The 27,106-nt window shown below is 47.9% G+C and overlaps 1 protein-coding gene and 1 long non-coding RNA gene across 5 annotated transcripts in view; one reads left to right on the top strand and one right to left on the bottom strand.

The window, feature by feature from the left end:
- The window catches only part of LOC123800143 (uncharacterized), a 66,105-nt gene that overhangs the window by 27,207 nt on the left and 11,792 nt on the right, over window positions 1–27,106 (top strand). The window contains exon 1 of one of the 4 annotated variants that reach the window (XR_015721807.1): window positions 22,827–23,138. The exons of 2 other annotated variants lie outside the window; for them this stretch is intronic. This is a non-coding gene — a long non-coding RNA (uncharacterized LOC123800143). Of the gene's footprint in view, window positions 1–22,826; window positions 23,139–27,106 lie in introns of those variants that run through there. One more of the 4 variants, XR_015721806.1, reaches the window with a different exon arrangement.
- On the bottom strand, window positions 3,583–22,697 carry LRRC52 (leucine rich repeat containing 52). Its single transcript, XM_045809676.2, has 2 exons — window positions 22,076–22,697; window positions 3,583–4,036 (listed from the first exon to the last, which is right to left on the bottom strand). Exons 1-2 carry the CDS (start codon window positions 22,695–22,697, stop codon window positions 3,711–3,713), a joined length of 948 nt encoding a protein of 315 aa, XP_045665632.1. The 3' UTR covers window positions 3,583–3,710.

Genomic DNA, 27,106 nt, shown 5'->3' with positions numbered 1-27,106 from the left:
CCAACCATGGTCTCCCTTAGAAAGCCCCCTCTGATTCTTCTGGGAATCAAGTTCAGGGGCACAGCGTAAATGAAGACATACGGCAGGGATGAGGCACAGCTCCCTCCCCAGCATGGGGCGCTTCGAAATCCTGGTGGACACCCCTCTGTATAAAGGGGTCAAAGACAGCCCCGGAAGGTAGCAACACCTGCACCAGTCTTTTCTTTTGAAAGAAGCAGTCATTTTTATCAAATATACAGGCATATAGTTTATTTAAAGAGTACTACTTCTACAAAATTTGTTGCAGAAAATGGCAGGCTTCCATCCATTTTCCCTGGGTTTTTTTCCTCCCTGGAGGCAGACACTTGAAACTCTTTTGGCTGATTTTTGTTTTGTTTTGTTTTGATATCACTAAATATGGTTATGTTGGTCCTATTTTTTTAGTTTTAGGCCTTGTCTATTGACTTCCCATTGCAGAGAGAATAAGGATTTAATTTTCCGTGCTTCCCCTATACAAGCAGGCCCCTCCCCCCCCCCCCCCCATTCTATTGCTTGGCCGGTTACAAAACCCAGTATGCCATGCGGTTCTCCCTGCCTCTGTGCCTGGGGCCCCCGGCCACCTGGCTGTCCACGTCAGAAATTTGGGCTCCTTCCCTAATTCGTTCCTCTTTCTCCTAATCTTCCATTCACTCTTCCCCTCACCTCCCATGTGCAGTCACTCGGGGAATTCTGTCAACTCTCTCTCTGACAAAACTCTTCCGTTCATCCGCTTCTCTGTTCCCTGCCTCGGTCCCTGCTCTGTCACCCTTATGGCTTGCTCCAGATACTGTAATTATGCTGGCCTCCTTGCTTCCTGTCATCCCTCCCTCTGCTTGCTTCTTCACCTTACAGCCAGACCGAGCTCCCTAACATGCAAATTAGACCACAGGGTTCTTGTGCTTAAAACTTCGAGTGCACCTCAGGGCCACAGGGGAACTTTCAAATTCCTGAGCATGGTGGGGTTGACACAGAACGTAGTTTACCGTGGCGTCGTGTCTTCCTGGCACACAGGCTACAATTGCTTGCCATGAAGGTTGGGGCCATGTGACATGTGAGGGGAAGTGACGTGTCATTTCCAGGCCCAGGAAGTTAAGAGCTGTGGGCCAGTATACGTCTCCTTTCTTCTGCAGGGGTCTCCCAGGCCCACGTTCTAGAAGCTGTAGTTACAGGATGGAGGACGGCTGACCTACCTGCATCAGACTTAGATATCTGAGTGAGAAATAGGTGTTTGTTGTGCTAAGCCAATGAGGCCTTGGCGTTGTCTGTCATTGTCGCATAGCCTGTCGTGACCTGGAGTAGCACAAGGGATGTACAAGGCCTTCCAGGGTCTGGCCTTGCTTCTCCTACTGCTATTAGTTCTCCTCTCCTTTCCTTGGACTCTGTAATCAGCCACAACATGCCAGGATCTTTCCTGATTCCAGGCTTTGCCCACGCTGTTCTTGTTGCTTAGAATGTCTTCTCAGTACTCAGGCCTCTGCCATGTTGCCTGGCTGGTCCCAACTCAACCTTCAAGCCATAGTTTACATGTCTCTTCCTCTAGGGAGCTTTCAACTTCTGGGTGAGGTGCCCCTTCTGTGTCCCTTAGCACCTCGTGCCTACCCTTCACTTCCCCCTCCATCCTGCCCTTTGACTTGTGTCTCTGCCGAGCCAGACTGCTCGCTCTCTGGGCCTGTTCTCTGTGGTGTGCTTAGGGCCAGTCCCGGGAGGTGCTCCGTTCATTTATTTTTGTGGGAAGATCCAGGCGATCTTAGAGGACAAGTTATTGTGAAAAACTGCAGTTTAGATTTCTTTTGCCAAGGCTTTCTTGGTAATTTAAATTCCTGAGAGACCGTGTTGGTTGGTCATTGGGGGAAAGACTCTATAGTCAGACGCAGCTGGCCTGACGTCTGGTCTTACTAGCTGTGTAACGTTGAGCAAGTTACTTAACCTCTGAAGGTTCAATTTCATTATCTAAGGGGAAGGAGAATAATAATAGTACCCACTGCATAGGGTGATTGCAGCCATGAAATGAGTTGATATATATGGGTTTGCCCAATAAATGTTAGACATATTGTTAACCTAAATGCAAATGTGGGATTAGATCCTGGAATAGAAAAAGGGGAAAAACCGGTGACACCCAAATGAAGTCTGGAGTTAAATCATGGTGCTCCAGTTTTGGAATTTCTTAGTTTTGGCAGATGAACCCCTGGAGTGCGAGATAACTTTAGGGGACCCCGGGTGAGGGGTATGTGGAAACTCTGTGCTAGCTTCGTAACTTTTCTCTAAGCCTAAAATTCTCCCAGGATGTAGTACCCTTATGACACTCATTTTACTCTCATTCTATCCCTGTATGATGTGGGCATGAGGCACAGAGAAGTGAGATAGCTGGTCCGTGGTCACCCCTCAAAGTCCGCATAACGGAGTAGGAATGACTGGTGGGATGGGGTTTCAGTAGAAGGCGATACTGAACACTTACTGAGCCCCTGCTTTGTGTAAGGCACCCCCCTACGTGCCGTGTCAACAGGGAATACTAGGAGCTCTTAGCCGTCATACTGAGCACATCCAGGGAATCACGTGGGATTCACGTGGGGGTTTTGGGGCAGCTGGCCTCGTGGGTAGGGCCTCGGATGGGAGTCCTGAATGGGTCTTCGGGTTGAGCCGCCCCTGTCTTCTGCTCCCTTTCCTCTCCTCCGGCCTGTCCGGGGACATGGATCACACTGGTACACACTCGGCCCTTCTGTTTGGCACTTCATGAAAGACAGCAGCTCATTGAGCATGGGGCATGGGCTTTGCGTTCAGGCAGCCTGGGCTTCAGCAACCGTTCGGCTTCTTATCAACTGATCCTGAGCTGGGTACTTAGCCTGCCTGAGCTTCAGGAAAACGAGGGTAACAGCGACTGCCTGACCTGTTGTCATGAGGGTCGACCTGGTGAGAAAATGCATACAAAGCTGGGTACGACGCTGGGCGCTTGGTAAGGCCGCGGGAAGCGGTGGCCGCAGCCGTGTGCCTCACTCCTTTGTTTCGCCCAAGGCATACATGATGAGCCCTTGGCCCTGTCACTAACCATTTCCTGGGGAGGCAGCTTCATGAAAAGGAAAAAACGTGGACTTTTGGGGGCTGTGCTTCTGGCCAGTCCCTTGTTTAACCTTTCCAGGCCTCAATTTTCCACCATGAACTAATATCAGTGTTATAGGATCTAGTGACCGTCTTGAGATGGGATGTGAAGTTGGCCCGTGGACATGTTTGGACGTGCTCTCTTGATGTCGGTTCTTGTCATTGTGTCTTGTAGTTTTCTCCATTTCATTCATATTAATTGTGACTCATCCCAAACTGTTTGCTCTGTGAGGACAGGTCCTCTCAATCTTTGGTTTCTCTCATCCCTCCCGCCAGCCTTTAAGTTAGAGGCATAGTAGGTGCTCATTAAACATGAGTTGGCCTGCTTTTGGAGTGGGCTTCCTCAGCATTTAGATGCACTCACCAGCTTTCCAGACTTTTCTAGACTTTGATCTGCGCCATCCCACTGACCTCAAGCAAGTGCTCGGGGGCTGGTCGAGCAGGGAAGGACCAACTTGTGAAATGGCCACCAAACATTTTATTTGCTTTACTAAATAGGCTTTGGGGTCTAAGACAGCGGTGAGGGAGGGGGAGGGGAGGGCAGGCGAGAAGGCGGGGAGCCCCGGGGAAAGACTTAATCAGACGGCAGTGTCTGGTGGCTATATCAGCTGAGGGAACCCGTCCTGGCGCGAGTCCACCCTGCTTTGGAAGATGCGCCCGCTGCTGTCCACCCTCTGCCCGTGCTCCTCCTCGGCCTCGTCCTCGCTCGCCTTGCGCCGGGCGTTCTGGTAGAGCACGGCGCACATGCCTGTGAGCCAGGCGGCCACGGTGCCCGCGGAGAAGATGCAGAAGCCGATGAGCAGCAGGAAGATGTAGTCCTGGCGGTCCAGGTGCGTGATGCACATGTAGCGCAGGGGGTTCCCCACCTGCGTGACGGGCCAGCCCGCCAGCTCGGCCGGCTCCGCGCACGTGGCGTTCTGATCATCTGCGAGGAAAAACACCGCGGGCAGAGCGCTGAAACAGCAGACCCGCCAGGGGCCCCCGTCCCCAGGGGACCCGCAGAGGCCATGCGGACCCTCGCTCCCGAGAGTGCGTTCTGCAGGCCGGCGGCACGGGCGGCAGCTGGACCTCGATGGGGATGCAGGCTGTCAGGCACCCGCCAAGCCTCCCGGATCAGAATCTGCGCCTCCACAAGGTCACGGGTGCACACAGTCAGGTTTGAGAAGTACTGCGACCCGTGCTGCTTCTTGCCCCCACCCCCTTCTGATTTCTCTGCGTTCAGCTTGCCTCCTGAAAGGGGGCTTGGCTGCTGCTGCGTTTTGTTTGTTTGTTTTTGAGATTTATTTATCTGAGACAGAAGGTGGGGAGGGGCTGTGGGAGAGGGAGAGAATCTCCAGCAGATTCCCTGATGAGCATGGAGCCCAAGGCAGGGCTGGATCTCTTGACCCCTGAGATCATGACCTGAGCCGAGATCAAGAGTCAGAGACTTACCTGTGTGAGCCACCCAGGCGCCCCTGTGCTTGGCTCCTTAAGGGTCCTCCAGGAACGAGACAGCACGACAGAGGCAGGGAGGTTGGAAACAAGATCTCCACAGAGCGTTGACCCTCCACAGACCCCCGCCAATATCCGTCCTCTTCCTCCCCCCTCGCTCTTCTTGGCTCCCATGTCTCTCCTCCACCTTGTCCCTTTCCCTTCACCCTGGCCTGAGTCTAGCGGGGACCACAAAGGCGTCACACCAGGCTCAACTCCCAGGAGGGACAAGATTCCCTGGAAATGCCTCCTATGTGTTCTCCGCTCAAGAAACCGGGGTGTGGGGAGCTCAGGGGAAAGGATCACCAGTAGGAGAGGCAGTTCCGCTTTTCAGCGGTGGGGTTGGCATCACTGCTCATCACACGATCTACATGAGTCTTCAGTCCTTTTTAGCAGCTGACTCAGCTGCCTGGCTACTTCTCCAAGTGCCTCCCTGTGTCAAGTGCTGTGGGCTTGAGTGTTTAACAGAAAGCAGAGTGGGCTCTGGAGCCAGACAGACCAGGGTTCAAATCCAGACTGTCACTTACTAATGTTGTAAACTTCGGCAGGATATCCACTTCCCTCTCTGAATCCCATTTCCTCATCGTTACACGTGCAAAGAATGCTACCTGCTCCCAGGGTAATTGAGAGGATTTAACTGCCACAGGTGAGGACGCAAGCCACTGCACCTGGTGCTGGGTAGTCGCACACAACTCAGAGATCTGCCCTCAGCCCTGCGAGGTCCTAGCTCCATATGCTCCGTCACGCTGTGCAGAGGTGCCTGTGTGTGCGGGCGGTGCCAGGGGAATGTATCCAGCAGGCATTGCATAAATGAGCTCCAACGCAGGGTCGAGACCAGGGCTTGAGATGATCGTGCTCAAAATTATAATAGCAGCTAATGTTTTCCAAGCTCTGACTACACGTTAAGCGGTATACAAAGGTCTCATTTCATTCTTACAACAACTTCGATGCACAGAATACGATCATTCTTATTATAGACGTCAGGAAGCTGAGACTCACAGAGTTTTCTAGATAACCTGAAGAATCTAGGCCGGACACGAGACACAGAAAATGCAGACAGAGCTATCTAAGCTCATTTGCAGAAGTGGGAGACACAGACAAGCTAGTGGGGAGAGATGCTTCCCCTAAACTTTAGGGTAGAGGCTCCAGGCTATGTGAACATATTCCTGTCCTTGGTGACCAAGGAAGTTAGGGAAATCGGGTTTGCGCTGGAGCTAGCAGCAGGGGAATTAGAGAAAGCAGTACGGAAGTGAGCTGAGTGGGGAGGAAGCCGTTGCGTCTGGGTGGCTGGGAAAAGCTGACCAGGCTGAGTGCCTTCGAAGTCCCCTGTAAGCTGGACAGCATTTCCTGCACCTCACCCCTGTGCCAGTGCACCTGTGGTGAGATGTTTGTTGCTTTCAGGAAGATGGCCTGAAGGCCATGATGCCACTGGGGACTGGCTCTTGATCGAGGCTGTAGACACAGGATGGGAAGGCAGTGTGGGGTGATCACCTCCACAGTGTGCAAAGATTACAGAGGGAAGGAGAGGAAGGGGTCCTTTTGGGGGACCCTGCCCCAGGGGGAGAGCTCTCAGGAGAGGATAAGGGGTTGGGGCCGGGGGCTCCATTACACTTGCTGTCAAGGGGCAGGAACCCATTCACACGTGGAGTCCTTTCTCCACTCAGCCTGGCTGGAGTGCGCCTGGGGCTTGGGTCAGCTCCCCAAACTGCCAGAGACCCGACGTGGGACTCTACAAAGAAAGATGTGTTGGGGAAAGGAAAATGTGGGATTCTGTGGGTCGGGGATTTATCTCCTTCTATTTTAAGAGGATTCAGCTTTCAAACTGGGGTTTGAGCGGCAGACTAAACATGAAACACCGTGTCCCGTTTGGGAGCATTACCTTGAAAGGGGCAATTAGCAGTGATTTAAAGGCTTTGTTAGGTTGCTCTTAAGTGCGGGATGTGGGTGGCTCTGCGGGGAGGGAGGCCTGGGTTTTTCTACTGCTGTATTCTCTCCCCCTTCCCATTCCCCAGTCACTGCCAAGGTGGGAGCCCTCCTGCCTTCTGGCAGGTCTCTCTAACTCCACTTTCCCCATTGCCCAGCTCTGGACCATTTCACACACACCTGCCAGATTTCTCTTCCTCAAGTACAGCTCTTCCCAGACAAACTCTGGCTCAAAACCCTCCTCCGACTCCCCTGTAGGCCTGCAAATGACATCCAGGCGACCTGGCCCGGCACTCAGAGCTCCCTGCACCTGCTCCTTCTACCTCGCCATCGCCGCGCCCCGTGGCCCCCCCTTCCTAGCACTCCAGTGGCCCACCCTTTGCTCCAGTCAAATTAAACTATTAATTCCTTGATTGCGTCTTGCCCTTATTGGTAGCTAGCTTTGTGACATCGCTCTTTCTGTATCAAATGCCTCTTGCTCCAATTTTTGCCTGGTCAAGTCCTTCCTATCCTTCAAGTTCTGGTGTGAACGTATGTGCTCCCAGGAGCGCTTCCACAGCCCCCTCGTCCTCGTAGCTCAGACTGCGCGGGATCGTTCCCACTCCTGGACCCACCGTAGCGTTCTTACTGTGCCTGTGATGTTCTCCCTTGCTTGGGGGCTGCTGGCCAGGAAAGGAGTGTATCTTTTCTCCTTGACCAGACAGACAAAACTCTTGAAGACATAATCCATGTCTGATCATTCTTGTTCTTGTTAATAAGAGGCATCATTTATTGGAAGAAATATTTAATTTGGGGGGGTTCTAGTAATATGTTTTTTATTAAAAGATTTTATTTATTTTGACAGAGAAAGAGAGAGACTGTGCTAGTACATAAGCGGGGGGAGTGACAGGCAGAGGGAGGAGGAGAAGCAGGCTTCCCGCTCAGCAGGGCTCCATCCTGGGACCCTGGGATCATGACCTGAGCTGAAGGCAGACGCTTAACTGACTGAGCCACCTAGGTGTCCCTCTAGTAATATTTTTATTGTTGATTCTACTTTAATTCTACTGTGGCCAGAGACATACTCTCTATGATTTCAGGTCCTTTGAAATTTATTGAGAATTTGCTTTAAGGCTGAGTATAAAGTCAATTTCAGTAAATTTTGCATGCACCCCCAAAAGATGTGTATTCTGTCTTTGTGGAGTTGTCGTTCTAATGATGCCAAATGGGTTGCGATTTTATACAGGTCTTCTGTATCTTTGTTGACTTTTTTATTTATATCTTTACTGACTTTTTTTTCTATAAAAACTATTGTCTCTTGCGTACTATTAGTCTATTAATTGTCTATTAGCTACTGCGAGAAGGATGTTCAAGTCACCAGTTTTGATTGTGCATTTACCTAGTTCTTCATATAGTTCTGTCATGTTTTGCTGTACATATATTGAAGACATGTTATCAGATGTGTAGAAAGTTCTCACTGTTACCTCTTCCTGGTAGATTTACCCTCTTCTCCCTGAGCAACGTCTCTTGTATTTCTAGTAATGCTTCTTGCCTTAAAGTCTGTCTTTGACATTAGTATGCCTCCATCGAATTTTTTGGTGTTTGTATTGTTTATCTGTTGCCATCCTTTTACTTCTAGTCTTTCTACGTTCCTATATTTAAGACGTATTTTTGTAAGCAGCATGTAGCTGAGTTTTGTTTTCCATGCTGTCTAGCAAACTTGTGTTGTAATTATTCCATTAACATTTAACATTTGACTGATATATTTGTCTTCAGTCCCACTTATTTCTTTCACTCTACTTTGTTGCCTTTTATTTTATTATTTCATTTCCTTTTCATTAGTTCGATAGTCGTACATTATTTTCCTATTCTAGTCTGATGTCATTAGAGATTATAGACCCATCTACTGATCCTGGAGGGCCTGAGGGGTGCTGGGCACCATAAAAGGTGCTTTACAAAATTAAACTTCACTCTTGACCACCCCACCGAGCCGTTTTAATTATTCCCGTGCTATAGAATGAATAAATTGTTTATCAGTTATTCCCTCTCTGGCTTTCTTGATTTCCTTTCTTCTGACAAAAGTCTACCAAGTACTGTCGTACGTGCTGTGCACTGCACAACTCCAGGGCCTTTGTTCATATTAGAAACAGTTGACTAGCCCCCATGTCCTCCCTTTCTCAGTGCCATTCCCTGGGCCTAGGGCATTTGTCCCAGTTAAGGCTCCCAGGTACGATTACAGGTGTCATTAATGTTTAAGGTCTTCCTGCAAATAGTTCCTAAGGAAACATAACCCCCCACCCCCGACCTTGTTTATTTCCACACATAGCATGTTATTCACAGGCAGAAAACTTGTTTTCCAGAATCACGTGTCTGCAGGAGCAAGAGTTTCTGTGGCTCAGAATCCCATCTGTTAGTGCAGGAAGCCTCCCTTTCAGAAGACTGGTTTGAACCCAGTGGTTCTAAGATAAACTGCTCCTTTCTTGGCCTGCAGGGACCACAGTTCTGCCCTGTGCTCTGCTGCAGGTTCCCAAGGAGCCAAGTGCAGGCTCTGAGCCCCGTGTGCTGGCGTGCTTGCTCAGCAACCATCGGGGCTGAGTGGAGGGTTGAGCCTCCATGTGGTGAGAGCATACAATGAAGGATGGAATTTGGAGACCCCCTTCTCTACTAAACTGTACCTGCTACTGAGAATGCAGCCCTGGCTTCTATCAGCATTACCACTTTGTCGTAAGACTTTCACCTTGAACCCCGAGAAAGACCTGATTCCCCCATTTCTCCTTATCAGACCCTAGCTTGCCCAAATGTCACTAGGTGTATAGTACTTTGTCTTATCTTTTTTCCTCCAGCCAATTATGTATTTGTCAAGGAAGTGGATTCACCTCCTACTCATTTGTCTGCCTCTGCCCACTAGATTATAAACTCCATGAGGACATGGATTTTTTGTCTGTGTGCTTCACTGTTGTACCCTCAACACCTAGAACAGTGCTTCACCCATACTAGAGCTGAAATCACGATTGTTGAATGAATGAAATGTTATGTTATGAATACCCGCTGGGGTCAGTGTCATTAACAAAATGCTCATCTAGAAGATAGTGGCCCTGGGGAGATAGAAGACCCTTGGTGGGTCAGCTAAGCCCTTGTCACCTTGGATTACTCTACACTATACAAATACGAATCCCACTTCCCTTGTAAGAGTTTGGGGAAGATTTAGTGAACCAAAGGGTGTGAAGTCCCAGAGGACTCAGAAACAGATGGTCCCCAGGACCAAATGAAGGGGTAAGCCTTGAACTGGGAAGGGACACTGTTCTGTTCTCTGAGACTACAGAGAAGGAAGGGAGGGTAAACACAGATGAAGACATGTGAGGATGCTGGGGCGGTGAGCATGGCATCAAAAGGTACTTATTTCTATTTCTCTATTAGTGTTAGAGAACAGTTTCAAAGCGGAGACCCCCCTCTTTGTTTGCTTTGGTATTCCTAGTGCCTGGCACATAGTAGATGCTCAAGAAATGTCTATTGAATGCATACAAGAGAGAATGGGTGGGTTATTGGTCAGACCTCGTACAACAGTTCTTAAACTCTAGTGTCTTTGGCCTTGCTGTTTAGGACCAGTTTCCCACTGGAATTTGAAGGGACATGGTTATATCCTGCTACACTCTGGGTGACCCAGAGGAAATGACTCTCTAGAGGGGAACCCAGATTGGACCACCTTGCAGCCCAACAAAGCCAAAGCCAACCAGCCAGCAAGACCCCCTTCTCAGTCCCTCCTGCATGGCTTCTACCCTTCCTACCTAGAGCTCCTTTTTTCTCATCACCTGTCTGTCTCCCCTTGATGGCATAAGCCCAGGTTCAGCAAACTCCACAGGCCAAATCCAACCTGCTGCCTGTTTTTGTAAATAAATTTTTCTTGGAACACAGCCATGCCCACTTATTTACATACTTTCTACAACTGCTTTCAGGTTACAGATGGCCAAATGGAGGAGTTGTAACAGAGGTCCACAAAGCCTAAAATATTTGCTATCTGGCTTTTTATAGAAAGCAGTGCTGACTCCTGGTCTAAACCATCCCTGGCATCTTGAAAACGTAAAGATCTGGATGATTTGGGCTTAGGCACTACAGTTCTTCTCTAATACAATTTTTTTCCTTGGATAAAGAGTCCGTATTTTGGTAAAGGTTAAAAGTGATTCATAGACTCTTAGAACATTACAGGAAAGACCTTCAAATCCAGCAAGTTCAAGCTGATTATTCCTGTGCTTTAGAGGTGCTTTAGGCTACAGGACTGGTCTTTTGTATAAGGGGTTGTATATGGGCATGATCCATAGGTATGAAGACCCATTTTCCTCCTAATACGTTCTTGTGCACTTGTCAGTACCCAGAATTCTGCCAGCAGGAGATAGAACCTTTCATTCCACCAACAAAATAAGGCTTAAAGTGTATACTCTTCTGAAAAAGAAGCTAACAACTTAAGCCCTACCCAGGGTGGAACCCTTGCTACCACCTTCGTTGCATGAGGTTTTGAAGCAACTTCTCGTTTCTTCTCGGTTTGATCTAGAGCTGGTCCTGCTTAATAACTTCCCATTTGATCAGAAAAAACCCAGGTAGTGGATGGTTGTCCTCATGGATAAGAGGCAATTTAGAAAAACTCAGTAGCAGAAGGGCACGCCCAATCACCACTCACCCATGCAGAAATTTCAGAGCTCTCCTTGCTTCCTCTCTCACATCACAAGCCATATCTCAAACCACAAGCCATTCCTGTTAGTCTTACTTTCCAAACATGTCTTGATTCTTGTGTCTTCTCATCATCTAGATCATTACCTCCCTCCCTCACCTGAACCGTGACAGCCCTTTTCACCCATGTCCCTGGTGTCTCCTCAGTCTCTCTCCATCCAGTAGCAGGAGCTCTCTGCAGGTTATAGGTCATGCTGCTTCCCTGCTCAAAACCCTTTCATGATTTCCTGTCACACTTAGAACAAAATCAAAAGCCTCTTCTTGGCCTAGAGGTCCCACCTGATCTGGCCTCTCACTAATTTTCTGTCTCCTTCCTTCATCTGTCTCCACCATACTCCCCTTCTAATACATCATGCTCATTCCACCCCAGGGCCTTTGCATGTGCTCTTCCTTCTAGAAAGTCCCCTCCCCCATGTCTTATTTCCACAGCTTGTTACCCTCACTTCACTCAGTTCTCTGCTCAAATGTCACCTCCTTAGCACCACCCAACAGAAACGATCTTCCTTGTCCTCCATCCCAGGCACACTCTCTCCCTTCCCTTCCCGCATTTTCCTCCATAGCCCTTATCATCACTTAACATCATGTCATTTACTTATTTGCTCATTTACTCCTCTCCCACTAGAGCAGAAACTCCACGACGGCGCATCTGTTTCTGTTCTTAGCTGTGTGCCCAGTGCCTGGCCCAGGCCTTGGCACCTGGGAGATGCTCAGTAACTATTTGTGGACCCAGAGCACTCAGGTGCCAGGCCAAGCTGCTTACCCCCGTGTGGATGTCAAATCAGTCAGCAAGGCATGTACCTCACCTCAGCCACATACTGTGGCCAAGTGTCATAGCTGTTGAAAGAAGCTATTGAAAATTACAACAGTTTGTTCACATGACTAATCCTAATCTTAACCATATTCTAATCTGATGTATCAGACGTAATTAGTTTTCCTTTATTTGGGTCAAGGGGAAGGCCAAATTTACCACTGTTCTGATAAGAAAAAAAAATCACTGCATATGGGCCAAGCATTACATTTCATTTTTTAACATAATGCTGTCATTTTGAAGGTTTTAAGACACCCTCCCTGACTCCAAAAGCTCCGGGCATCCCCCTCCCGCCCAAGTTGGACTCCCTGTGGACAGTGCACCTTAGCAGAAGGCAGGAGGCATCACGGCACCCCTTACCCTGTTTCTGTCACCCACACGGCTCTCCCCCTTCTCTGCACCCCATGTGGTGTCCACAGTCACCACCAAGAATGGTTCCAGCAACGGCAGTAAAGCTAACATTAGCTGAACACTATGTGTACTTCTAAAATCTTCATGTGGGTTATTTCATTTAATTAGCACAACAACCCAAGAAATAAGTACTAACTTATCGCCATTTTACAGGGGAGGAGCGTGGTTCTCGTGCAGACTGTGGCCCATCTGGTTAGTGACTGAGGCAGGATTAAAAACCAGGTGGTTTGAATCCAGAGCCCATCTTAGTTTTGCCTGTTCAACCGGAAGTATGATCCTCTGGAGAACAAAGGGATATTTTAGGATCGCCTAATCGAGTCGGTGTTTAGAAGCATCATAGAAAACAGCATGAGAAGCACTGGGTATTATAGAAAACTGATTAATCACTGACCTCTGCCTCTGAAACCAATAATACATTATATGTTAATTAATTGAATTTAAATTTTAAAATAAATTTAAAAAAAGATGACCCCCCCCCCCAAAAAAAAAAAAAGAAAGAAAGAAAAAAGAAAATAGCATGAGAAGCTGTGTACTTTTCTGGATATAAAGTTATTCTTTGTTTTTTATCTCACTGAAAGAAAAAGAAGGACTCTTTTCCCCCTCGATTCCGTTTGCCCCACATCCTCACAAACAGGCCCATGTGTGCTTACCCTTGCTTCCTCCTCCACAGGCCCCGAGGAGGGGCCTTTCCCTGCTTAAGGCTGACCTTCCATTTGGTTCTGGAGTCCATCCACTCCTGCCTCCACACCAGTTATTCCCTGGGTCCCAAGTCTTTGCCCTGCATTGACTCCTTGGCAGCAGATAAACGCATGCATGGACCTCTTTGCTCTGAAGAAAATAAATACCCCATTTATACAGTTCCCCTCCATCTATCACCCTATTTCCTCAGTCCACAGCCAAGCTTCCTAGAAGAGTTTACATTTTTTTTTTTCAAGTAAGCTCTACGCCCAGTGTGGGGCTTACACTCACGACCCTGCAATCAAGAGTGATATGTTCCACTGACTGAGCCAGCCAGGCACCCCAAGTTCACATTTTTTTCTGCACCCCTTTTCTTCCTTGCTGTTCATTCTGTAACCCACTGTCCACTCCCACTGTGCCATTGGAACTGTCCAAGACATCAGGGAACTCTTGATAGCTAAATGTGATGGATACTTTTCAATGCTTACTTGACCTACTTCTACTCTTTGAAACTCTTCTTCTCTTGACTTCTGTGAGTCCACCCTTCTCTGATTTTCTTTCTTTTCCCCTGGCTGCTTCTGCCCAGAGCACTTGATGGGTGGCTCTTCTTGGCCCTTGCATATGTTGGCATTCCCAAAAGCTTCTGTCCTTGACCTATTACCAGCCCCCATTCTAAACTCCTTTGCTGGCTTATCTGGTCCTTCCTTTGGTTTCAGTGATCACCGGTGAGCTGATGATTCTCAAATATATATTCTGTTCTTTATTCTGGATTTCAGGCCAGAACCTCCAAAGGCCTACTGGTTCACAGGGGCCCTCCCATTCAACATGCTCAAGATGGGTCATGGTTCTCCCCTAAGCTCCTCGCTGCCCCTCCTCCAAGAGTGTCCATCCCAGGGAAGCCTCCGGAGCTGTTCAAGCCAATTCTTTCCTGTTATTTTCCACATCTCATTTATTCATTGATTTTTCTCAATAAATATTTATTGAGCCTTTTTTTTCTGTGTCAGGCCTTGAGCTAATTTCTGAAGTTCAGACATGTTCTTTGCTCTCATAGATCTTACTGTCTACCAGAGAAGATAAATATTAAATATACAAGTCTATTAATTCCTTAGAATTGTGCCAGAAGTCATGAAGAGAGTACTGGGAACTTGGGAGGGTCTGGTTCAGTCCGGTGTCCTACTTTGTTTGTTTGTTTGTTTTTTTAAAGATTTTGTTCATTTATTTGTCAGAGAGAGAGAGAGAGAGCAAGTGCACAAGCAGGGGGAGCAACAGGCAGAGGGAGAAGCAGGCTCCCTGCTGAGCAAGGAGCCCAATATGGGACTTGATCCCAGGACCCTGGGATCATGACCTAAGCCAAAGGCAGATGCTTAACCAACTGAGCTACCCAGGCATCCCTGCTTCTATCTTCTAAATGATTCCTTCTGACCTGTCTAGACTTCATCTGCTGCTATAGACCACCTTCTTCCCTTACCTGGATGCCCACAGGAGCCTCCTAGCCCTGCATCCAGGCTCACCTGCCTCCCAGAGCTTCTCAGGATGCACTGTATGTTCCCCAGAAAATCCTTCAAAGGCCCTTCATGGCTGGATCCCTGTTTCTCTTTCTAGCCACATCCACACTCTCCTGGATTATCTCCAGGCTGGAGAGCTCTTCACTTCTAGAGATACGGAGACTGAGGTTGGCTGCTTTGGCCAGCTTTGCACTGCTGCCTTCCAGAGGCCTGAGTGGCACTGGGTGACCAGAGAGGCCATGCACAGAGCTCTGGCATTTCTGAGCTCGAAGGGACTTTAGATCACCCACTTTCAGGGATCTCAAGTGGGCTGAGCTCCAGAGTGTGTGAGAATCACTCAGAATCCTTCCTAAACTGCATGTGCTTGCCACCGTCTTCCTCCTTGGCTTTTCTGGGTGGTTTAGGGATCACTGACCCAGTTGCACCCCCCCCACCCCCTCATTTCCCTCATGAGGCTGCTCCTCTGGCTCTCAGCAGGGTGTTTGTGAGAAGGTAGGAGAGACAGGCTGGCAGAGCAGCTGATGGCCTTGGAGATGTCTGCTGCCCAGCTGTTCCCATTCTGGGCGTCTGGTCTTTGCAGCAATTTCTCTGATGGAGAAGATGGGTTAGCATTAATAGTGGAAGAGTGCGAGGACCTGAATTCATTCTGGAAATCTAAGTCTTGGCACGGTTGTAGATGACTTTGTACTTGGTGGGTTGAAATGGGGCCATTATCCTATTACAGCAGCCTTGAATACAGGATGAAGTAGCCTTGGAATGAAACTAAGATGTTCTCTGCTCAAAATGCCCTCGAGATGACGTGGACCCGAAACAGCACATGACCCAACCCATCTGCTCCCTGCAGATGTCCCTGAGTGGCTTCGTCCCCCTGCCTCTGCAGCACTCTTGCCCAGACTCCTCTTTGATTTGTGGGCCCCACCATCAGGTCATCCAGGACTGCTTAAGGACGATAATTTAAAAGCTGACGGAGAGGGACACTCTGTCCCCAAACTACTCCCACTTCTACCCCTGGTAGTCTGTCACTTTCTGAACTCGCACTGTTTCTTCTTGTTTTCTGTCACATTGCAAATGCCCCTTGAGGGAGACATGTCAAAATATTATTAGCCACTAACATCTCGGTGCAAATCAATTTATTCACCAGTGGGAGCAGCCACTGGTCTCATAGGGTCTCTCAAAATGTGGCCTAAGGGTTTGCACTGTCCAAAACCAGAATCTCTGGAAATGGGGTCTGGGGTTCCTATGTTCCCTGGAATTTGAGAACCACTGGTTTAGCGGGCCAGGCCTGGGAGGACAGTCTAGTCCCCCGGGGATGGAGGTATTGTTCTAGTCAAGCAGACGATGCTTCAGACGGGAGGTAGGACAGTGCAGGAGTTTGAGGCTTCCTGCTTCCTAATTATGTGCATGTTCTAATTATGTGACTGTGGCCTGCTTCTCCAGGAATGCCTCCACGTCAGCATTGATCCACTGCATTGCCCCTATGGGACCCTGTCTGTGGATCACTGCTCTCCTCCTGCAGTTAAATGCACCTTATCTTTCCATTTAGGTCTATACACTACCAGCTAGAAAGGGCTGTAGAGAGTATCTAATCCTACTCTCTTTTTATTTCAAAGACAGGTGAATCTCAGAGGGAAAGGGAGTTGCCCCACATCACCCAGTGGCATTGCTGGGACCAGGACAGGACCTCTTGGCTTTCAGTTGCATTTTCTCTCTCTTATGTACCAAAATTGTCTTATTAAAGATGGAAATTATGACTTCTTTTCCCTGTGATAAAAGTACTACAGCCTCATAATACAATGTTGGGCATATAATGAGCATACAACAAATATTTCAGAGTCGAATGGACTAGGATGTGTCTAAGAGTAAGGAGAGGTCATGGCAAGGAGCAGGGGTGGGGGACACTGAATCTGGATTTCAGGAGATCTCCATGTTGGGCTTGGCTATAGCCACTTACCTGTGAGGAGGCAAGATTCTAAAGTTCCAGCTCAAGCATCTTATATTAAAAGGCTGCCCTGACCAATACGGTGGCCAGTGGCCATTCATGGGGCTACTTACATGATTTAAGATAACATAAAATTAAAAATTCAGTTCCTCAGTTGCACTAGCCTAATTTCAAGAGCTCCATAGCCATATGTGGCTGGTGGCTACCATATTGGACAGCACAGATATAGGCCATTTCTACTGCAGCAGAGACTTGTTGGACAGCGCTAGACTAGACCTTGGGAGAAGACAGGATGGAGGCCAGGATCCTTATGTCCAGGAGCTTAGGGTTGCATGAGTTTTTGAGAGCATCTTCGGAGGCATTCAACCCTGTCCTACTAGGCAGCTCTATCCTGGGAAGAGCTCAAATGCCACTCTCACCTTCAAAAAGCATTAATGCCTGGGAAATTACAGTTCCAGCCAGGAATTTGTCCTCCTATCTGCTGACCATGGCCAAAAAGAAAATGGAATCTGTGAGTCTGTTTTTAACTCTGCATTGATCAGAGCATCTGGTGACCAGCCCTTTATAACTCACCTCCATTTCTGCTGTGATTTTCATGTTTGCAAAGTGAGTATGTAAGCTCTTTGAGGATGGAATGGTTTTCAGTGTATCTGGTGAGTGTATCATTGGAGGGTTTCTTTTAATGAAGATGTTTGATAATAACACCAAATCTCTTGCCAATGTGGGAAAATTTTGATATTCCTATTCAGTGTAGCTTTACGAAGAAAAAAGGTGAATAAAACATTTAGCCTTCTCTACAGCCCCTTTATGGGGGTGAACTGAGCCAACATGGGACATAGGGGCAGGACAGATTACTGCCTTCACATCTTTTGTTTTAAGATCTCCCCATTTCTTTCCTGGACCTCAGCTTCCTTCAAGGTTCCCCACTGTTGCAAAATTAATCTTAGCTAATTGTATTTCTCAAGAATTCACTTCTGCCTCTGATGTGAGAGCTGATAAAGGCTTGAGAGCACTGGTATTATTCAGCCCAGGATTTCATATTTTTTTGCAGGGTCCTCTTTAAGATTTGGGCACTTTGGGGGATCCAAAGGGGTAAATGTCCAATGGCTAATTTTAGCTCAGTGGTAGGCAGTGGATGGGGGCAAAGTCCTTTTCAGATTACAAAATCACACCATGGAGGTGACTTCTTGCTTTCAAGGCCATGTCTGTCCCACTCCCTTGAAAGCTGTCTGAATGTCCACACCTGTTCCTGCAAGTGGGGCTTGTCTTTAGTAGAACTCCAGTTCCAGATTCAGATGACTCAGGAAGAACCACTGTGCTACTACTGGCCCAGCCCTGAGTCTTATGGTCCAGGCTGAGACCAAGCCTTGATCTGGGCTTCTGGGTTTTTTTTCCCAGTCTGAACTCCTGTGTTCATAACTTCTCTAATACCCAACTGCCTCTAAGATTCTCTCTGTCCCATTTTCCCAGGGGTTAGAGCCCTGGGACCCGCTGCTACTTTCTTAAGTACCCTGTATTTATCCCACATCTGCCAACCATTCGTTTATTGAATGCTTTTTGGTGTGCAAGACTTAATGCTAATGGCAGTTTGTAAGCGTTCTCATCTCAGCAGCCTAGATAGGTTGGTTCTATTATTATACCTGTCTGAAGGATGAGGAAGTTGAAGTTCAGAGAGGTTAAGTAACTTCTCTGATATCCTATAAATAGCAAGTGGCAGGGCTAGGGTTATAATTCAGGTATGTTTCACTCCAACCCGAGCTCTTTAACACTGGGTTCCCCTGTCTGCAGGCTGGCTGTCCTTCCCCACCTGCCCCTGAGGCTGTCCCAAGTGTCTGCTCCACCCAATAGGCACATGGTGGCCTCCTGTCCTGCTCTGTCCAGTAGAATAGTTCTGCTGTCCCTGACTGGACCATGGGACATATATGGTGCAGATGACCATAGTCATGAGAGTCTCCAGACACAGCTCAAGGTTCTCTCCATGAGCTCTTGTTGGGCACATAATAGGACTCAATAGATATTTACATGGATGAATGGATGAACCGAGTAGTAGCACGGAAGTTCCTGACTTCACTGCCTTGCTTTTCAAGGGATCTCTATACTGCTGATCTACTGTCGTGCTGACCTTAATACTGTTCCACAGGGAAAATCTCCTAATACTAACGTTCGGTATCTTCCCGGGTCTAAAATGAAACCCGTCTTTAATTTGGATTCTTCTTTCTAAATAACTAGTTACTCAGCTCATTTCATAGAGATTCTTCTTAGATCCAGCAGTGTGGGTACATGGGGAGAGAGATGTATACGCTCCATTTTAGAACGTGCTGAAGATCACCTTTTGATAGCCAAGGTGGTGTAAGAGGTGGGACTAAGCTCAAGCATTTGTCAATTGCAAAGATATTTCCACTTAACAGAGGCATGAATCATGGGAGAGTCACATGAAATCTATATCTTCCATTGTGTTGAGGGCTGACTAGAGGGCACGAGAAGCATCTATGAATTCTACTGTGTATGTGTGTGCCTCTTCACGTGTGGGTGTGTATCTACACATCGATGTGTGTATGTGTGTCATGTATGTGTAATATGTGGGTGATTGTGTATGTGAGTAGGTATGTCTATAGGTTTGCATGTATAGTATGTGTATGGGCACGTCTTTGTGCTTGTGTGTATGTGGACATATGTATGTTTGTTTGCACATGTGTTTATGTGTATGTTTGTGACAAGGTGTGTGTGTGTATGTGTGGGAAAGGACAACCAGACTGAGATGCAAAGGTGAGCAAACACTGAGGTTAGGCTCGTTATTTGGGAGTTTAGGTGGGTTGGGGTGAACTTGGGCTTGTAAGGAGCATGCAGGCATGTGATGAGTTTATGATGGCTAGAGCTCATTATCCAATGGAAATGATCTTGGGTGAGTTCCATGTGTAGTCAGATAGGAAATAAAGCTGTAATTTAGACGCTGTGGCCATATGCTTATAATATGACTTATATTTATAACTAAACTGACTTAGTTACCATGGAATTCAGGGATTTAAGATGTAGTAGTCTCATGAAAAAAGACCTGAATTAGGAGGTTCAAATCTTTTTTTTTTTTTTTTTTGCCATTTACTAGCCATGTGACTTTGGGCCAGTCTGTTTTCTCAACCCTCTCATGATAGGCTTAAGAATACCAATCCTAGCCTCTTCCACAGGCCTAGGGCACAAAATTTAAGGGTTGGTATGACACCGAAAGTAAAGAAAATGAAACCACATGTGTGAAAAAACTCTAGCAGCTTCAAAGCTTTCTACAAAGATAAATTGTTCTATGTCTGGCCTTGGGCTCATTAGTGTTTTCAAGAGATAACAATTGTTAGCCAGGGCAACGAGACCATAGTTCTGTGTGAAGTGGTCGGGGGGGTTCCTCTAGGCCACCAAACAGCAGAGAGAGATGAGCAGATCAGCAGTTGTGGGTGTGTGTTTTTTTTGGGGGGGGGCTCATACTGGCCAGTGGATAAAAGCTTTGTCTACCTCAAAAGACATTCTCTTCGTTCATGAGGAGCTTATGAGCTTGACAAGATAGATACTAGCTTCTGATGTTTTTGAAAACACACAGTGAGACAGATCCGGTTTATAATCCTATTCACTCCTGGAATGAAATGGGTCAAGGAGTCCAAAGCAGTCAGCCCAAGCATTCTGAGAAGATACAACTCTGTAAGCAGAATTTTGATTGAGGGAGATTTGATGGCAGGTGAAGTGGTAAGCTTTGGGACTGGGGAAGAAGCCAAGCTACATCACCCTTTTCAGCTAGGGTAGGAGCCCACCTGGCTACTTGGTGGGCTCTACTCGAGGAAGAGATATACTTATGGTGGGCAGGGGGCAAGAAAGGATGAAGCTTCTTCACAGGCTAGTTACATGAACATGGACAGTGAGAATTACATTTAATGCATGAGAATGATTAATAGTGACCCTCTCTTAGAGAGCTTTCTAGAAGGCGCAGTCATAGCACCAGTCATTGAGAAAAGTAGAAGCCATTCTGTCTGGAGAGGTAAGGCAACCTACCCAAAATAACTGCTCCTCTATTTTTTTTATGATTTGTACTTTTGGTCTGATGAAGTTCTTTCCTTTTGATTTATTCTAACTCAGACTGAGGTACCTATCAGCAGGGCCAGGTGCCTAGGGCACAAAATGTAAGGAGCCAGCCACTCTTACTGTCTCCCTGAATTTTGTATCCCAGGAGGCTCGCTTGCCTCACCATAGTCCAAGCCCTGCCTAGAAGACATGTTAAGACCCATCCACCGAAAAGAGGGCCAGGAGGCACATTTTTACTTGCTGCCACCATTCATCTCCCTCTCCCCTAGAGACCCTTAAAGCCTATCATGTTGGCCACGGATCTTTCTGGGATATTGCCACCTGGGCAAGACTTCATGGTGGAAGCTTCAGCAGGTGCTTATGGATGAAAATATTTTTCAAGAACAAACACTCAGGGAAGGGAGCTGGTGCGTGAAAATATTTTCAAAAAGAGACACTCAGGGAAGGGAGAGAAGACATGGTTTTGACGAGGTTTGAATCCAAAGTCCAATTTTGCCAGATTACACTAGTGGCTCCAGGCTTTCTATGAGGAGTTATTTCCCATTTCCTTGAAGTCCTGAGTGAAGGTGATATAGATAAAGTGGGATAATCGGAGGATGAGGACGGGACAGTGAAGTCACTGAAAAGAAGAGGGGATTGAGGCACTGGAGTGCCCCGGGGACCATGGCATAGGGGTGGGGGCAGTGGAGAGAGTGGCAGCAACTGGCTTGGAAATCTACCAGGTAAGACTTGAGAATCTGCCCGTGAGACTGGGACATCCCTGCTGGACACAGTGGGCACTGGTGACCTGTTCTTCATGGATGTATGCCATTCCCTCCTTCCTTATTGGGTTAGCATTTTGAAGACAAAGGAGCCATCAACAGCCTTCTCCTCTCCCTTCTCTCCACCCCCACCCTCATTGTCTAGGGAGTTCCTGTGCCCCTCCCCTTACTTCTATTGAACTTTCTCTTCTATATATCATAGTGTTGGATTTTTGATGACCTATGCATGACTGAATACTTTTGGATCTTGGAAAAATTCAGTCACTGAGTCAAACAGATTAAAATAAAATAGTCCAGCAGTGGAATACTATGTCCCTGAATTTGTTACTTTGCAGTTAAAGAACTTGATCATTTCTACACATACGATTTTACATTGACATGATAGCTCTGTATGTCTGGCAATATTAATGTCCCCACTTGATGGATCAGGAAACTGAGGCTCAAAGACATTGTCCCTCGGGCAGCCAGCCAGTAAGTGCTGGGTTTGGGACCAGAACTCAGCTCTTTGGATTCCTACTCCAGAACTTTTTCTATGGACCCTAGTGCCTCTCCGGTCAGCCCAAGGGTGGATCCTACCGGGCAGTAAGAATGCTTTCGATCAGCTTCCCCCAAAGTTTTCTCCCATCCTGACCATCTTTTGACTTTACCTTTTCTGGAACCAATTCCTCCTGCTCCATCACATCCTCATCCCCACACCCAATCAAACCCTCACCTGGATGGTTCAGATGGGACACTATTAAGTAGATGGTGAAGTCCAGGAAGGAGCAGTTGCATTTCCACGGGTTTCCACCCAGATACAGGGTCTGTAGTGTTAGGAGGTTTTGGAAGGCAGCGTGGTCCAAGGTCTGCAAGCCGGTGTTTCTGAGGTCCAGGTACCTCAGAGAGCTGGTGTTGGCAAAGGTGTACTTGTTCAGAGAGAACAGGTGAGGGTTGTTGGAGATGTTCAGCTGCACCAGGTTGCTGAGCACGGAGAAACTGTATGGGGAGATCAAGGTTAGGTTGTTGGAGCTGAGATCAAGGTAGATGAGTTTGAAGACCCCGATGAAGGTATAATCCATCACCTCGCGAATCAGGTTATTCCGACAGTCCAAGTAAACAAGGTCACTGAGGAGTCCTAGATTCATCGCTGGCAAAAAGGTGATGAGGTTATCATTCAGGTACAGCCTCCGGGTGTTCAGGGGTACGTCGGGGGGGTACTCGGCTAACTGGATCCCTGTGCAGATCACTTCCTGGGCTTGACATTGACAATTATTTGGACACTTTGACCCCGAGACCAGTCCCATTCCAAAGGAAAAGAGTAACCACCCGGGCCCAGGGCCTGAAGCAAGGGACATAGTAAGAAGCTGCAACTACCCTCCGTCCACCTTCCTGCGGGCGCTGTCCCTTGGATCAGAAGGCTGCCGAGGGGCGGGGTGGGGGGGAGGGGCGCTGGAAAGAACTGTAACACTCTAGCTTTGTGCAAAGCAATTTTCCATTACAGGAGAACTGAACAGAAGTTGAAACGCGAGGCCCAGTGCCCCGCCGCCGGGCTTGGTGGCTCTGCCGCCTGCTTACTCCGCCTGCCGCTGGAAGCTTGCCCGCCTGGCGGCTTTGAAAGGTCTCACCCTTTCCCTGCGTTTGCAAGTGAAGGGGAGCCAGGGGAGAGCCACATGACAATGAGGTTGCCAGTTGACACCTTTGTGATGTCAGCAGCCTCAGGAGACTGCCTGGCTGAGGGAGGGAGAGTCCTGCCTCTCGCCCCTTCTGGGTGGTGTGGGGGTGTTTTGTGTATCTCGGTAAGCTGGCTGTCCCTGGGGGGGTTGGGGGGGGCCTGCAGCTTGGAGGTGGGGGGCTGTGCTCGGGTTCACGGGTGTGTGTGTGTGCGCGCGCGCGTGTGTGTGCGCGCGCGCGTGTATACCAGCTCCCAGCTCCCTACAAGGTGTAATGGGGGATTAGGTTAGCTTGGATCCCCTAATCCACAAGCTGTAGAGGGACCTTGGAAGTCGCCACCCCAACTCCCTTCTTCACTGATGAGGAAAATGACTTGTTTAAGGTCAGTTCTCCTTTTAAGGTCAGTGGGTCCTTTCCTTGGGAAATGAATTTGGACAGGTGCCAGTTTTTTGGTGCTTTGGGAGAAGATGGGAAAGGGGAGCCTCCTTTGAAATGAGGAAAGGGAATTCCTCTGATAAGGTGGTCCTCTTAAGATTGCTTTTCTCTCGTGCCTACAACCCTGTCCTCATTTGGAATATATATGTGTGCTAGTATTTTAAAAAGCCTTTAGAGCAAGTATAAGGTACTCCCCTCAACACAAGACCCAAATGTATAAAAAAAAATCTGAGTATAATGATATGAACTATTTCTTACCTTTACTATTCTCCTAGACTTTTAAAATAGTGAGTGCCTCTCTAGAGTTTCTGGTGGGAGTTTATATTCATTAACTATTTGAGGGATGATGGGAGGGGGGTCTTTTGAAGGGAGGGATAGAGAGTCTGGAAGCTTAAGAGTTAGGATGTATCATTTAATCCATGGAGGAAGGCACATTGGGCAGAAATGAAGAAAAAGCACCTCAGCAATTAAGATTTATATTTGGGGGAAAATGGGATTTGTTGTAGAACTTAGCTGTGAATATTAATAAAATAATACAACCTATATTTAGCTTAGCACAGTGCCTGGCACCTGGTATGTAATAAATATTTATTGAATGAATGATGCGTGAATGTCTCTGATGGTTTGTTCCCTTTTCTTGCTTCTCTGCCAAGAGAGAAATTAATAAACTCAAGTGGGTTTGTGGCTGGTTAGCTAATGCTTGATGATGTTTACTTACTCAGCATTCCTAGGGTGACTGGACGTGAATTAAGATGATGACTTAGGAGTGTTTACCAAATTGAAAGTGACCTTATTTAAGTAGAAATTCAAACACTTAAAATAATGACCCAAAGGATAGTTGTTCTAATTGAAGCAGCATTTTATTGATAGGGGAGCCACCCTTTCCTTATAATTAAAAAAAAAAAAAAGTTCCTTGCTAGATCTTCCATGATTGCCTGGGAGAGGAATGTGGCCCATGAAGGCTATGGGGAAGAATTAATTTCCCGAGTGATGGCTTTCCCGGGGTGGGGGGAGGGGCCGGCGAGTGGGGGGTGTGGCTTGGAGGGGGTAGGGGTGGGAGGCTGCATTCCCAGTGGGCTGGGTTTACCATCTGTCTCTTTCTGATGAGAGCTGATCGCTGACTGGTTTGCCAAAGTTTATGGGGTGATTTTATCCACTTTCCTTTTCTTTTATGCCTCTCTCCCTCTTTCTGACTTTTCCTTTCCAGGGGAGCCAGTGTCTCCAGTTTTCCCCACTTAATTTCTAGCCTTCTCCCCTGGCCGAACCTTCTCCAGACAGCAGCCTCTGGCTGAGGCTTCGCAGTTTGGCCTTTGGAGGGCAAGTACTCTCCCTTAGAAAAGCCTGGGACAAATGAAGTACACAAAAAGTTATTGGCGACATCGGTCAGCTATGTCTCTTTCTGGAGCATTGCCATTTTAACAAAGCATCGGGAATGGCTACCGTCAGGGAACAGGCCTTTGGCCCAAGGAAGCTGTGTGTGTTGTGGTCCTGTCTGCATACCGCAGGCTGGTTTCAGCTTTGTCAGGTTAGACCAGATCTCTAAAGTGCGTTCCTCATTTTGAGACTGAGTGCGTATTTGCTGAATAGAGAATGAGTGGACAAGACAAAGGAGACTAGAGAATGTAGCCTTTCCCAGCTACCTGATCTCAGAACCTTTAAAACAATTTCTCTTCAAGGAACATCTATGAGACTGCTGTTTCAGGGATTCTGCTTTGGAAAGTTCTGGACTAGGCTGTTCGCCCTTGGCAGAGTTGCTTAACATCTTTGGGCTTTATTTTTCTCACCTATATATGGAAGGAAGTGAACTAGAGAATTTCCAGCTCTTCATGGGACTCCCAAACTCCTACAGAAATGGGAAGGTTTCAGGCACTGCAGGGAGCCACTAGGAGAGGGCCGAGCGGAGCCTTCCAATTCCTTCTGCTTCCACTGCATGGCCCCGCTTGGTCAGGTGGTTGCAGAAACGGAATTCACCCTCCCCAGTGAGCTGCTCCTGCAACTTGAGCAGCAGCTGGGTCGCCCTTAAGTGTTTACAGCTGTTTGATGAGCCCACCTCTGCCCACCTTGACCTGGGTGGCCGCCCTTCCATGGCACAGGTGGGTGTCAGGTGAGTGCCTGGCGGAGCACCTGGTTATCAGGTGCAGATTCACTAGCTGGGGCTGGTCTGGGGCCAGCTCCTATTTTTAGCTCTATCTGATAGAGTCACTGCCTTCCCTGTGTAACAGTCCCTTTTGAGGGTCAGTGTGCTCCCCGCAGCCTCTCATGACCCCAAAGTCACTGAGGTTATAAGAGGAAAGGGCAAGGTCAGGTAGAGCAAAGTGCATACGACCGAGGCACTCGGTTTCTGTCCCTCCCAGGGCCTTGATTTCCTTTCTATAAAACAAGGCAGGATGCTCTCTGAGGCCCCCCTCCCCAAATGTAAAGACCCTGTCCGTGCAGGGGGAGGACAGATGCTTGGAGTCTTAAGACGCCAGCACTAGGGACAGAGATTCGAGCAACCACATAGTGCCTGGCACAGTGTAAGTGTCCATAAATGTTCGCAGCAGATATTCCCACCCAGGTGGGTGGGCGCATGGCCTAGCGGAAATAGAGTTCTGACATGATCTTATTTGCTCAGGAGAAAAATAGAAAGACTTGCCTGTGCCATTTTCTTAAGTTAAAACTGCTAATGTGCTCAATGCAGGACTCTATGTGGGGTTAGCAACCTAGGGGCATGTGAGTCAGTACTGTGTTCCGCTTCCCGGGCCAGGAATTTAGTGGGTACAGGTCTTAAGAATGTCAGAATTTCAAGGACTTTGATGTAGAAACTGCTTATGACATCCGGTTCACTCCAGACTTTTGATGCTGCCTGTGTCCCTTTTTGGCAGGGTCATCTCAGTGCGGATAGGGCTTGGGACAAGTCTCATGGAAAGCAGATGAAAATGAACAGGAAGGGTGGCCTGGAAGAGAAAAGAAGTCCTAAAATATGCTGGGAGGGCTGGGGCCTAAAGGCCAAATATGTCTGTCTTTCTGTCTGCCTATGTATGTATGTACCTATCCATCTATCATCCATCTATCTATCTGTGAACCTTGGTCTGTTTTTAGTACCAGCTGGGATGAACTATTTTTGCCTTTTCCCTTCAGGCTGCCCGAGTCCCTGCTCAGGAGATCAGACCCTTACAGAGTGCAGGCCAGAGATCACTCCCGTGGCCGCGTTCCCCAGGGACCCCTTTGTTTTCAGGCTTTCTCCACGTGAGACATTTCTGTAGCATTCATTCTCCAGAGGAATCCAAGGGAAGTCTTGAAATTGTATACCGTTTGGGGGGCCTTGGGTCACATTCTCAGCATCTAACAAACATATACTATTGCCCATGGCTAGGCTTCTGTGGAGTGGTCATTATGCCTGAAACTCACATTGTGCCTTTGCCCGAGCCCCTTCATTTGGGAGGAGAACACTGACTCTCTTTCTCCATGGGGAGAGAGAACATGGTGTCGTATGAGCTTCGGAAGGAGAAGCCTCCTCACTGAGTGACTCGGGGCAAGCACTTCAGCTTCTGTAGACATGTCCCCTTTCTGATAAAATAGGGGTGCCAAATCCTGCCTCTCCAGGGGTGTTATAAAGATCGAATGTGATTTAATACAACACAGTGTCTGCCGTTTACTATTCAACCGGTCGGGCTTG

The sequence above is a fragment of the Ursus americanus genome, chromosome 2 (genome assembly GCF_024610735.1).
Source record: "Ursus americanus isolate L20-20 chromosome 2, mUrsAme1.1.p, whole genome shotgun sequence".
NCBI lineage: Eukaryota > Metazoa > Chordata > Mammalia > Carnivora > Ursidae > Ursus > Ursus americanus.
This window is presented reverse-complemented; position numbering and strand designations above follow the sequence as displayed.